The sequence below is a fragment of the Penicillium daleae genome (assembly GCF_028827525.1).
Source record: "Penicillium daleae strain IBT 16125 chromosome Unknown utg000006l_segment0_segment0, whole genome shotgun sequence".
In the NCBI taxonomy this organism is placed as follows: Eukaryota; Fungi; Ascomycota; class Eurotiomycetes; order Eurotiales; family Aspergillaceae; genus Penicillium; species Penicillium daleae.
The window spans coordinates 1,788,875-1,801,770 of NW_026623154.1; the positions used below are offsets into that span (position 1 = coordinate 1,788,875).

A 12,896-nucleotide genomic window follows, 5' to 3' on the forward strand; every position below is an offset into this window, starting at 1 on the left:
TACTCTCCCCCAAACCAAGTCCGATTCCGGAGTGCCCCGCGCCGCAACACACGTATCACAATGGATCTCGTCAACCAGTGAGTCAGTCACGAAGAAAGCACTTGAAAACCATCTGCTAACATTCAATTCCATTACAGCTTGGAAGGAAGACTCCTCTTCGCCGTGCCCAAGAGCAAGTAGCCCCTCATCTACACCCAAACCGTTCATGACTCATACGCCGTTGCTGCAAAAGCATCGCGAATCAGGCATAAAGTCAATGACTTCACGCAAGCGCAAGTACAAAGAAAGACAGCTCGCAAACTAACACCACATTCCCCAAACAGAGGGCCGCCTGCAACAAGCCACCCTTGACCTCCTCGCCGGCTGCGACATCCAATTCCGCCGCGAGACCCGTCTCGACATCGCCCTGGTCAAGAACCTGCCCATTGCTTTGATCTTCCTGCCCGCCGCCGACATCCCCACCTTCGTGGGCGAGGGCCGTGTAGACTTGGGTATTACCGGCCGCGACCAGGTCGCCGAGCACGATTCGACCCTCCCCGCAGGCGAGACCTCCGGCGTCGAAGAGATCCTCGACCTCGGCTTCGGTGGCTGCAAGCTGCAGGTGCAGGTTCCCCAGAAGGGCGACATCACCGATGCGAAGCAGTTGATTGGCCGTAATGTTGTGACTAGCTTCACTGCCCTATCTGCGGCTTTCTTCTCTAAGCTTGAGGGCGCAGAGCCTGGTTCCAAGCTGCAGACTAAGATCAAGTATGTTGGCGGTAGTGTCGAGGCTGCCTGCGCTCTCGGTGTCGCGGACGGTATTGTCGATCTCGTTGGTACGTATATAGAGCGCTTATCATTTCCACTCTCTCTCTCTCCACCGTCCATGTTGCTAACCCTTTTTTACGCGCAGAATCCGGCGAGACTATGAAGGCTGCCGGCCTCAAGGCCATCGACACCGTGGTCGAGAGTACCGCCGTACTCGTCAAGTCCCGCGACTCGAACAACGACCTCCTCAACCTGATCACCTCGCGCATTCGCGGTGTCATCACTGCGCAAAAGTTCGTGCTTTGCCAGTACAACATCCCCCGCTCCGGGCTCGCCGTTGCCTCCAAGATCACCCCCGGCAAGCGCGCACCTACCATCACTGCCCTCGAGGAGGAGGGCTGGGTGGCTGTCAGCTCGATGGTGGAGAAGAAGCGCGTGGCGACTGTCATGGATGAGCTGATTAAGGTCGGCGCAACGGATATCTTAGTTCTGAACATTGCCAACTCGCGCACGGACTAGACTGTCTGGAATAGTCCGTCTGGGGTTGTATTCGTTCCTTTTTTCTTTTGCTCTGTCTGGGTTATAGCCGGATTTCTTGCTTCATGATTGGTTGCGGAGTGTCGTATTTTTGAAATATTTCCCTGATGATTCTTTTTGATTGGGATACACTTTGTTTTTATTCCATTTTGCCTTTCTTTTCACTTTTTGTCTCTTTTTTCTTCGGGCTGCTGATGGATCAAAAAGAATGCAGTTGAGATCTTTCCTGGACAGATTACGTATATAGAGCATTGATTGGGTAATATAGCGAGTTTGAAAAGAAAAAAGGACGTGTTCGTCTTTGTATATGCTTGTTTAGTTTCTATCTCTTCTTCTATATGCCTTTCCAGTAGATTAGAAAATGAATATTATACAGTAAAGCAAACCAAAACATCCAAACCGACACTATCCATAAATCATAGCGCGCATAAGCAGTGGTATCATTCAAAACACAAAAAACCAAACCAAACAAGAGAACAAGATGCAAATAAAAGGCCAGGCCATTCACCACACCATGGGAATGCCCTCCCCTATTTCTGCAAACTCCCCAACCCAACCCCCTCCTTCCTCCCCCTAATAACAGCCCGCAAACACTGTCCCACCCCCTCCAAATCCCCCAACAACCCAACATGCCCCCTCTCACTCTTCACAAGCCCATTCCGAATAACCCGATACCCAACCGGCAACATCGCCGCCGAAGCAAGACAAACCCCATCCCCGGACGCAAACGCCAAATCATCATACGCATCCTGCTGCTTAATCGCCTCGCGGGACGAGACCCGCGCGCCATACAGCGTCGGTACGCTTTTCCCGTACAGCACTGCGGCGGGCGGGTAGCGGTTTTCGGCTTGGTGGGTTGGTTGGAAGGAGAGTTCGGATTTGAATTGTTTGATTTCGGCGAGGGTGCGGTGCAGGTATTCCATTGCTGCGGCGCGGGGGATTGTGCTGGGGCTGGAGGCTTGGTTTGCTGCTGTGCTGCTGCGGGGTGTGGAGCCTGGGCCGACGAGGGTGTCGAGGCCGCTGGGGACGAGGGCGTCGTTTACTTTGTCTGTTGCTGTGGCTGCGACTTGCGTCGGGTTGGGCATGGAATTGGCGTGGGCATGGGCGGGGCGACGGGGGTTGCGGGTGGTAAGGTCGTCTTCGGTGGTTGAGGAAGTGGGATCGATGGAGTCGGTGAGCTCTGGGGTCGTGAGGTCGGGGGTGTCGTCTCGTGGGCCCATGGAGAATCGCTTGCTGATGAGGGCAAAGTCTTTGAAGCGGGTGTTTACCGGTACGGCTGGTAGAGCGGGTTTGATGCATGGGGAGAGATGATACTCGTCCCAGCTTTCGGCGTTGAAGAAGTCGACGCGGTACTCCTCTTTGGTCTGCTTGTCGATGAAACAGTGGCCATCTTCGGGGAGTAGCACGAAGCTTGTGCGGAACGTGAAGTTGACTTGTGCAGTCAATACGCGGGAACTGAGGAGCACATCGTCGCCGTTGCGTAGGGGACCGAGGATGTTAACGCATTGCTGCGGTACTCCTGCGTAGACGACACCCGCAAAGAGATCGGGTCGCTTGTTCACGGCATGCCGGGTGATGAGACCGCCGAGGCTGTGGGCGATGACTGTAGCACCTCGGCGTGGATTCTGCGGCTGGCCCTCTGGGGCTGGGCGGTTGCATGGTAAGCCTTCGAGGAAGGTAATGAGGCGTTCCGAGAGGAGATCCGGGCTCAATCGCCAGTCATAGCCGTAGTCCCAGACGCGGAGATCTCCACGTACGGCGTTGTCACATTTACGTAGGCGCTTCATCAGTCTTCTGCATACATCGACGGGACCAATGTGCGAGAGTACACCAGAGGGGATGATAGTCTCCTCCATGCGCTCTTCGTCTTCCCGGGTTAAGCCAACCTCCAGGTCGACCTTTCGCAGGTTCAATCCCACCTTCATCGGTACCCATAGTTGTCGGTGAGGCGGTTTCGCAGAGCGCAATATGGAGCCACGGTATCCACCAAGAATCACGACATCCCCAGTTAATTCAGACATTGCCTCTTCCAAGATAGGATGAGTGGACTGTGGGTTATATCGCGGAGGTGGAGGCGGCATCGCCGTCCGCTGAGCGGGTCCATTAATTCCTCGATCGGCAGTGATGTTCGTTACAGAAGGGAATGGGCGAGAAGCCCAGTCCGTGCGAATATCCTGCAAATGTAGAGAGGGCATACTAAGCAGGCGACTGCTCGAATCCTGTAAACTATCCTTGATAGCCTTGAACCGGCTATTGACCTGCGAATGCACATTCTCATACCGCGGCCGCTGCTCCAACGACGATGCTGTCGAGGATGCTCGTAGGTAGAGCGATTGATCCGAAGACGATCTCCGCAAACTCGGTGGGCGACCAGGCATTGCGGCACTCGGCCATCTCGAGAATGAATGCTTCACAGCAGAACTCCCATCTAGCGTCCGCAGCTCTGAAATCGGCTGCGCATCGTCTCCCAAGTCTTCATCGTTGGTGGGATCATTTGCTGCTGCTGGTGATGCTGCGTGTTGTCGCCGATCCAACGACGACGCCCTGGAATTGAGTTGGCTCCGTTTGCTCGAGGTCGACACTGTCTGGCTGCGAGTGCGGCTATGTGCATTTGTGGAGCGGAAGGACAGTGATGGCCGTTTGGTCAATGAGGTCAAATCGGGCAAGAATTTCTTCAATTCGCCAGACCAAGCGCGGGGCCGGCGAGGGAGCGAGGTTTTCAGCAGCGACCGGGTAAAGCTGGTTCGGGAGCCCGAAGCACCGGAATCCTTGGAATCACGAACGACAGATGGCGATGGCGCAGAGTGGTCTCTGTGGGGACCTTGCGGTGCGTGGCGCTCCACTGGTGCAACGGGATGCGTTGGTCTGTGACGGGAAGGTGCGCGTTGGGCCTTCAATAGTGCCTGCTCAGCCGCTGAGCCCGCGATCTCCGGCTCCACTGATTCAGGCTCAGCCGTAAGCTCCGAAACGAACAAGCCATCTTCGCCAACCTCGTCGGGGATGTTGGTGAAATACCCGCCCTGTTGTTCCAGAACTCGATTTTTCTCTTCGGCGGGTGTCGCGCGGGCTTTCATGCGGCTTTGCTCGCGGCCAATACTCACCCCGACCACGTCGAGCGCATCGTCTTCGTCGACCTCATTGGCAATGCCGGGATGAGGTTCGTCGCTATCGGAGCTGGAGAAGGAGGAGTAATTGGAGGGCGAGTCTGAAGCGATCGCATTTGCGGAAGATTCGGACGACCATGATTCTTGCGGTTTCTGCCGCCGCGGTTGAACGGGAGGAGCAGGAGCATTTGCACTAGTACCCGCGCTCTTGGGCGCGGGGACTAGCAGATTGGAATCGTCGGCTGGGGGGATTGAAGCCATTGGGAAGAGTTCATGAGTACCACGTCACTGTGGTCGTTAGGCCGCGGGCGCAATGTTATCCAATTCAATCCGTGCCACGAGAGAAGGCCCCAAAAACGAGGCTCGGGGCATGTGCAAGTTTAATGGTGATGATGATGATGATGATGATGATGCAAAGAGAGTCCGAGTCCCCGTAGCGAAACGGTGACTATGCAAATTCTGTACACTTCTATACAATCTGGACAAAAATTCAAAGCGAACTGAGGTCCATTCACATCAGCTGGGAACGGGCGGATTATTAAGAAGCAGGACGCTGCAATTGGGGGGTCCACCAGTTTCCACCAGCACAAGCACAGCCTTCTCCGGGCGAGCCGAAGGCAAAAACTCTGCCTCTCAACACGTGGGATGGCGTTATTCCAGTTGGAATGGAATACGAAGGACTAGATCTGTGAGCACTGTATTTTTGTGAGCAGGCTAAGCTCTAAGGATAAGCGTAAGCACTAAATTCTAGGCCTATACAGGGCCATTATTCTTGGAAGACGTAGTAAGACGTAGTCTGTCCCGGGCTGTTTAAGCATTGAACGAGGATCAACCAGCACCGTGGATTGGGCCCGGGAAGATCGGTGAATGGTCCATACACTCTGGACTGGTCTAACGAGAGATCAGCGATTCGACACAATCATGACATCGGTCGCATGTCAATTTCGACGATTGTGATTCAATTTCTTCGACTTCCCAGTTTTCTCCTACTTCGGGTGCTATGCAGCGACGACGACGACGATGATGATGATGAGACTAGAGCCTAAATAAGCTTCGATTTATTCCCAACGGGGGAATTATCATGCAAAACCAATCGTGTAGCAGGCTTAATTTCCAGGAACTATACGCCCCACCCAATCGCAGCGGGCGCTGGCCATTCCGATCGGGGCCGCGACGTCATCAAGCAGCAATCCCACGAGAAACTACACTGGATATATGTGTAAATCGCTATTGTTACTGTATGTCTATAGACACTAACTAGATTCCACTGCATCCATTCTATAGTGTAACACACACAGGATACACACTATACCACGACATCCTTCAATGCATGCCTATTACCGACTCCGGGGTTCCCCCTTGGAAAACTCGCCCGTCCGAATCTCCCCTTCGCCTCGACGTGCAATTTCCTCGTTGCGCGCAGCACTCTCATCCGATCCAAATGCCCGGTCAACAACAGCATTGAGAGCCCCCCGAAGCGTCTCTCCAGCACCCTATCAAGTCCATCGTTAGCATTGTCCACTCCAGTAATGACAATCGACTGGAATGCCTCATTATACAAAATATTCACAGTCAAAACTATAGAATCAGAGACAGAACAACTTACATGAACACTCGCCCCGACCCCCTTCACCGTCTTTCCAACATCCTCGCTAGCACTCCTCGCCCTCGACTCCGACGCTCTATCCGTCTTCGACGTCGCGGCCGCCTCTTCCAGCTCAGGCCGCTGCACGGTACTCGGCGCATACTGGATGCGATCGTCTTGTCCTGCGGTCTGATCGTAGCTGTTTGACGGTGCGTTCGGATTGTAGCTACCTTCTTGTGGCTGATCTACCGATGGCTTGTGATATGCAGCGCCCGTGGCAGGGTTGTACCCGGTCGTGACGGGGTCGTAGTGCGATCGGGTATCTTGCATGGGCACGGGGATACCAGGGGCTCCGGTGGAGGAGCCTTGGGAGCCGCCGGCTCTAGGTGCGACCATTATGTTGATTTTATGGGGAATTGGTGATTAGAGATATGTAGTAGACGTGTCGAGGGTGAAGTATATGTGTGACGGAGCGTAAGCTTAGTAGCGTATATTTTTGGTAACTACCGTAGTTAAGCTTAGTTATTAGTCAGTTATATATTTGACATGACGTCAGTTTGAACTCATCGCGAATCGATGGAGGCAATGGAGTCGGAGCTGGATCCCAGCTGAGACAACGATTCCTTCGCAACTTAATTATTCGAACTTTTGTCATCGATCCTTTGTCTTGGGGTACAATGCACCCTCGACATGCCAAGCATGTTGAATAATCTTAATCGTCCCCGGCGACTCCGTGCAGGCCATACCCGGGGCCGAGGTCCTTTCCATCATCCAGTGGAGCAGTTTTCCTAATCTGGGGTTGCTCCGATCACACTTCCCCATCATTTTCTTCGTTCTCGTCATCTTACTGTGTTGTACTCTGCATATTTTAAACATCCTCCCATCCCCCCATTTTACGTCCTTCTAAATCCCATCTTTTATTCATTCTTCCACAAAATTCCCACAAGTACTACCGCCACCACCACAACACAATGTCCTACAAACAAGTCATCTACACCACCGCGCCAGACCCGGCCATCGACCCCTCCCTCACCACAGGCACATTCCGCCTCAACACCGTCCCCAAACCCACCAATGTCCCCGCCGACAAACTCCTCGTGCGCACGCACTACCTCTCCCTCGACCCCGCCATGCGCCAATGGCTAACCGCCAAACGCTCCTACATCGCCCCCGTTGAAATCGGCGCCGTCATGCGCGGCCAAAGCATCGCCCAAATCATCACCGTCGGCTCAGACCTCTCCTCCACCTTCCAGCCCGGCGACTGGGTCGTCGCTTACTCCGGCTGGCAAGAGTACGCCGTGCTCGGCGCCAAGGAGGTCGAAAAGGTCGTTCTCCCGCCGGGCGGCCGTCCCACGGACGCCATGTCCGTGCTTGGCATGACCGGGTTGACGGCGTACTTTGGTATGACGGAGGTGGGATACCCGAAGGAGGGCGATACCGTAGTTGTTTCTGGAGCGGCCGGGGCGACGGGTATGGTTGCGGGACAGATTGCGAAGATCAAGGGGGCGAAGAGGGTTGTTGGGTTGGCCGGGAGTCGGGAGAAGTGTGACTTTTTGGTGAGGGAGTTGGGATTCGATGCGGCGATTAACTACAAGGATGCCGATTGGCGGAAGCAGTTGAAGGAGGCGACGCCGGAGTATATCGATGTCTTTTTTGACAATACCGGTGGTGAGATTTTGGATGCTTGCTTGGCTAGGGCGGCGAGGGATGCGCGCTTTGTCATTTGTGGTGCTATCAGTCAGTATAACGCTGCGAAGCCGCAGGGTCCGGCCAGTTTCATGACTGTTATTGTGAGTTTGCGATTGGGGGTTGAGGTTGAAGTTGAGGTGGGACTGGCATTTGCTAATACGTGTTCTAGTCCCAACGAGTCACCATGAAGGGCTTCATTGTCTTCGACTACGCGAAGAAGTACCCGACCGCGCTGCAGGAGCTGGCCTCTTGGTTGTCGCAGGGTAAGCTCAAGCGCAAGGAGCACATCGTTCCTGGCGGTATCGAGGGAGCGCCCCAGGCTTTGGTGGATCTGTACAAGGGTGTCAACACGGGTAAGATGATGGTTGAGGTGGCCCCTGTGAGCGAGGCCCTGAATGCCAAGCTGTAAGGAGAGGCCGTCTTGAGTGTATGTGAGACATGTGCAATTTCTTTTTCTATGTATCACATCTATTTCCCCCAGTGATGGTCGTGATAAGATCATAAAACAATGAGTCTCAACTACCTCCGGATTGATCACACTGTAAATTCTCAGACTGTTATGGATTTACTTATTATGAAAATACTTACGACCCCGCCACACTTTGGCCGAGTTAGTCTCTCTGGCGCATAGTGACGCCGAGGCTATATGGGTCTGCAACTGCTCAACGCACTTTTCCGCGCAATAATTTCTCAAATCATCATAGGTCCTACCGTACTAGGGCATTTAATTACGTAAGGAGGCAGATTTTCTCTGAGCATGCTACATACAAGAGCGCACGGCCAGATTCCAGCTCTCACTAACAATCAAGTCTTCCGGGACCAAGCTGCTTCAAAGGTACTTGACCAGTGAGCATGTTAGCTCGTATTATTCGACCGTTTCGATGAAACGCCGATTAACGATGCAATGCTATCAGATTTCGCAGCTATTCCATTGACCTGTTAATTCCAGATTATATAGTTACGGCCTTTCGGTTTCCTACAAGCTCACGTTCACATCGAGTTCCATATCCAAGCAACGCCGCCTAAAAGACCCCCTCTTCAACGGAACCTCCACGCTGTCTGCAAAGTTCCACCATGTACGGAGTACTTACAGTATCTATATACTATATTCCAATATTGAAATACCCGAAATATGACGGAATATCGTGAAGAAGGGTCCCTAGAGCAATAATGATACTGATACCATGCTCATATGCAAGATTTGATGCTGCAAGTGGCGCTATGACCAACGCCAGCCCTACGGCCGCTCAGGCCCCTTCTTTGACATGGCGACAAAGTATAAATGAGATGTCGGGCCGATAAAGTGCTGTATGACCGGGTTGCCGAGCCGAGTTAAGCGGTGGTATGTTTCTTTACAGCCAATGTGAGCAGGGAAGTCAGTCTCAACCCCAAAGCCCGGGTGAGAGAAGATTCAAAGATATAGGTTTATAGGGTTAGATTGATTGTTAATCTAAGCTAGTGGGTATTCAGATAATTAGGATGATAAACGTAAACCAAGGTAGACGAGGTAATTTGCCAAACCCATCTTATGGAATTGCTAAAACGACACCCCGAATTACTAATTCGACAGCTCACGCCCCATAACAATTAGTTTAGCCTTGTAATTGTATTACTATCATCTAATACCCGCTTACCCTCTTTGACGATTGGACGATTGGAAGATTTCTACTGCTGTTTATCTCCTAGTATACTGCTCATTCGCTATATGGGTATATTCGCTTGGGTTAAATCTACCCTTCCTAGTTTATTCGCGGTAGTAGGTTCGTAGCAAAATGCCTCACAATGATCTGCCAAACCAACTGCCAAATAAATAGGAAGACAACTAGCAGGGGTAATGGTAAAAGTAGGAGAAGATAGATAATACGTAGGTGTACAGTCGGATATAATATAGATATCTTACCTAGATTAGAGGGAGATTCAGCGATTTCTGTAGTAAAACTCGAATAGCGTTACTTTCCTTATTAGGTTTAGTCTCTTAGGAGTATAAATATACAATCCTTGAAGGGCGTATTAGAAGACTTGATACGCGGTACAATAGGAGAGAGGTAGGTAGTAGTAAAAGTCTTGCAATCGTCAAGGGGTATTAGAAGATAGTAATACAATTACGATGCTAAACTACCAGGGGAGGCCCCAAAGAAATAATCAACCTCTATACAAGACCCACTACTTTTCTGCCAGATTTTATATTACTAAGAAACTACCTGGTCAACCAGATGATCTCTCAAATCGTATGGGGTAGGCGGAAGAGCACGGTGGCAACCTTTGACTGACTGCCCGATGTACAGGAGGTTGATTATTTCTTTGGGACTCCCCCTGTAATCATAGGGTGTGTGGTGTCGAATTAGTAATTTGGAGTGTCGTTTTAGTAATTCCCCATCATATCATTTAGTTGCTCTGTATATGCGTATGTCATAATTTCGTTAAAAGGTTAAAAGGTTGCCAGACTCAATAGTCATAGTCTAACGTCAATACCCCTTTTCGCCGGCCTCACAAATCGATACACTCTGCATCCATTCCGACCGCAGCATATCCTTTGTCGTAATGCGTTTCCGCGAGTTGGGGTGTAGCATTGCATAGGTGGCATTGCGGCGTCTCTGTAATACCCAATTCATCAGTGATAAGTTCTCATCCTTGCATTCGTCAAGTCGAGACTCAGACTCAGACTCAATCAAAGGGATCTGCTGTGAAAGGGTAAAGAGAAACGGATCCACTCACATTCCCCAACGCCTCAATAGGCGGATACCCATCCTCGCCAAGCCGACACTGCAAATACTCCAGATACTTCGCATCCTCCCGATGCGGCCGTGCACACCTCCACAACAACCGCCCCGTAATAAGAGCTAAATAAATAATCGCCGTTGCCCAAACATCCGCCGGCCGCGGATCCCGCACCCCCTGATCATCATCATCCTCCTCCTCGTCGTCCTCGTCACACTCGATGGTATCTCGCCACGAGCGTCGACGCGGGCGATACCCGAATCCCTCGGGCGGGATATACGGCAGACTCATACCGGGGAAGGAGGTGGTGGAATTCACCGTGTCCCCGGTATTTCCCTTCGCGGGACTGGCATGGCTGAATGGGGCCAGGATCCAGGGAAGAGAGAAGGACCAGGAGCGGGTGGAATGGGGATGCGCGTCCAATTCAGCGTCAGTATCGGTGGGTGTCGGGGCGATGGCACATTCATTCCAGACACGACGGATGTGTCCGTCTCCAAAGCCGGCGAGTTTCACGGCACCGTGTGCTGTGAGGAGCACGGTTTCCAGCCTGATATCGCGGTGGGCGGTGCCGTGCTCGTGCAGGAAGGATAGTGCTCGGAGGATCTGCGCGGTTATGCAGTCTGCTTCTGGGGTGGAGAGAGGTCCTGAACGGGAGAGGAGTTCGTGTAGGTCGCCCCCTGCGCAGAAGGGCATGACCAGGCAGAGTTCGCTGCGTTCGTTGTAGAGCAGGTCTGTGATGGGGAGGATGTTTGGGTGGTGAGGGTGTATATTGGCGATGGCAGATGGGGAGCAGGTTGATGCGCGGGTGAGCGGGGTGGGATTGTCGACGATGGTATTGTGGTAGCGGTAGACTTTGATAGCGAAGAGTTGTTTTGATTTTACCCCGTAGGGTGACAGTTTGGTTTGGTGGAGACGGACGGTGCTGTTGGTGCCGTAGTGCAGGATCTCGAGACAGCGGCCATATTTGTCTGTGAAAGGGCGTTGGGGCTCTGGGGCTGGTTGTGGCGGGAATGTCGAGGCGAGGGAGTTTGTGGTTGATGATCGTAGCAAGGGCCGTTCAGCCGTTGATACCGAGGCCAGGCTGGGTCGATGCTCGTTTCTGAAGACGGGGATGCCGCGCTTTGGGCTCTGACATGCGTCGTCTACGCTGGGATCTTGTGAGGAGGTCGACCATTTCGGCCGCGTGAGGTAATGATGATGTGCAGTGGAGGGAGCCAGATTGGGTCGATGCACTGCGACGGCTGTCCAGGCGTCCTGGTGACGAAGATGTCCGTCCTTCATGGACTGATACGAGGTCTGCGAGGATGAAGGTGGAGGTAGATGGAGAAGGAAAAGCAAAGATAAAGTCTAAAGGATGTCAAATTAGACTGTTAAGTACAGGGAAGAAAGGAAAAAGGAAAGCAAAAGTCAAAAATATAAGGGATATCGTGGAAGTATATCAGCGCGTACCCCCTTGAGCCCGGCGCCCTTTTTATAGATCCAGCCACCGCGGGTGTTTTGTCCAGTCCTCAAACGCCGGAATGGACTGATTATATGGGGGGTATACGAGTTATGGAGAGAAAGGAGCTACTGGAGGACGCGAGGTTACCAGACCTACGTAGGGAATTCGGAGAGAAAACAATATGAGAGATATTTTGGTTGAACCAATCCATGGAGGCGATGACTTTCTGTTGGAAGTATATTAAGCAGGTGACAGTAATAGGAGAAGAGATCAACGAGAGAAAATAAAGGGACGTATCCCGTCGCATAACAAGAGACTCGGCGCGTTGGCCCCATGTTTTAGTCAAAGAAATCGCTTTAGTTAACTAGTTAGGTAGCGATGATCTCCGATACTCTCGATCATAATGAGGTAGTCCAGTCACCGGTCGCGGTATCGGTCATCGCGTAGGAGAAAAAAAAAAAGGAAAACTATACTGAGGAGGAGGAACTCCTACTCTACTGTCATGTCTGGGGATCCCGCGATTGGCCCGGTAAACCGCTCACGAAGATCGGCCATGACATACAATGACCTAGTGGCTTGAGCGATTTTTCTGCTCGAACAGAAGCGCAAACGCTCGCTAGCGCAGTGGACAAAGAGTAGGTGTGAGAGAAAAAACCCCCCCCCCCTCCGAGCCAGAGAACACGGGAGCCTGGGGGAGTGGAAGCTGGCTGCTTTGAGCAGGTCGGCAGAGCAGTCCACGGGCAGGACTGTCTTTTCCTGTGGCGAGGAAAAATCCCGCAACCTCAGGATGGCCGTTCCAAACATTCGACTCCCTCGTCTTTTCTGACTACGCTTGCGGGCTATGACGAGCGGAGATTACATGCGCTATTTTCTATTTTCTTTTCTTTTCTTTTTTTTGGCCTCTGTCATGATGATAGCAGAAAATTTCTTCAACATGTCCAGCATAGCAAAAGCATCAAGCTCAATCTCAGGATTTACTGTTTCGCTGCTTGGACTTTTTAAGAGTCAAACTAAGTTCTTTAGGGCTGATGTCACGTATGGTCAGATGGGCTGGGAGTAAGCCAGCAGCGAGAAT

General features: G+C 52.1%; 5 protein-coding genes across 5 annotated transcripts; 2 read left to right on the forward strand and 3 right to left on the reverse strand.

Moving 5' to 3' along the window:
* Nucleotides 1–60: 60 nt before the first annotated feature.
* Nucleotides 61–1,266, forward strand: N7458_006384 (ATP phosphoribosyltransferase; the record flags this gene model as incomplete). Its single annotated transcript, XM_056909766.1, has 4 exons — nt 61–77; nt 138–172; nt 324–815; nt 893–1,266. 4 exons carry the CDS (start codon nt 61–63, stop codon nt 1,264–1,266), a joined length of 918 nt encoding a protein of 305 aa, XP_056765470.1.
* A 548-nt stretch (nt 1,267–1,814) lies between these two features.
* Nucleotides 1,815–4,649, reverse strand: N7458_006385 (uncharacterized protein; the record flags this gene model as incomplete). The annotated part of the gene is made up of 1 exon (XM_056909767.1): nt 1,815–4,649. The coding sequence occupies one exon, from the start codon at nt 4,647–4,649 to the stop codon at nt 1,815–1,817; it is 2,835 nt and encodes a 944-aa protein (XP_056765471.1).
* A 1,076-nt stretch (nt 4,650–5,725) lies between these two features.
* On the reverse strand, nt 5,726–6,369 carry dprC (the record flags this gene model as incomplete). The annotated part of the gene is made up of 2 exons (XM_056909768.1): nt 5,726–5,881; nt 5,995–6,369. 2 exons carry the CDS (start codon nt 6,367–6,369, stop codon nt 5,726–5,728), a joined length of 531 nt encoding a protein of 176 aa, XP_056765472.1.
* Nucleotides 6,370–6,944: 575 nt separating this feature from the next.
* Nucleotides 6,945–8,071, forward strand: N7458_006387 (NADP-dependent oxidoreductase; the record flags this gene model as incomplete). The annotated part of the gene is made up of 2 exons (XM_056909769.1): nt 6,945–7,763; nt 7,832–8,071. The coding sequence occupies 2 exons, from the start codon at nt 6,945–6,947 to the stop codon at nt 8,069–8,071; spliced, it is 1,059 nt and encodes a 352-aa protein (XP_056765473.1).
* A 2,056-nt stretch (nt 8,072–10,127) lies between these two features.
* On the reverse strand, nt 10,128–11,661 carry N7458_006388 (uncharacterized protein; the record flags this gene model as incomplete). The annotated part of the gene is made up of 2 exons (XM_056909770.1): nt 10,128–10,343; nt 10,378–11,661. The coding sequence occupies 2 exons, from the start codon at nt 11,659–11,661 to the stop codon at nt 10,128–10,130; spliced, it is 1,500 nt and encodes a 499-aa protein (XP_056765474.1).
* Nucleotides 11,662–12,896: the final 1,235 nt, after the last annotated feature.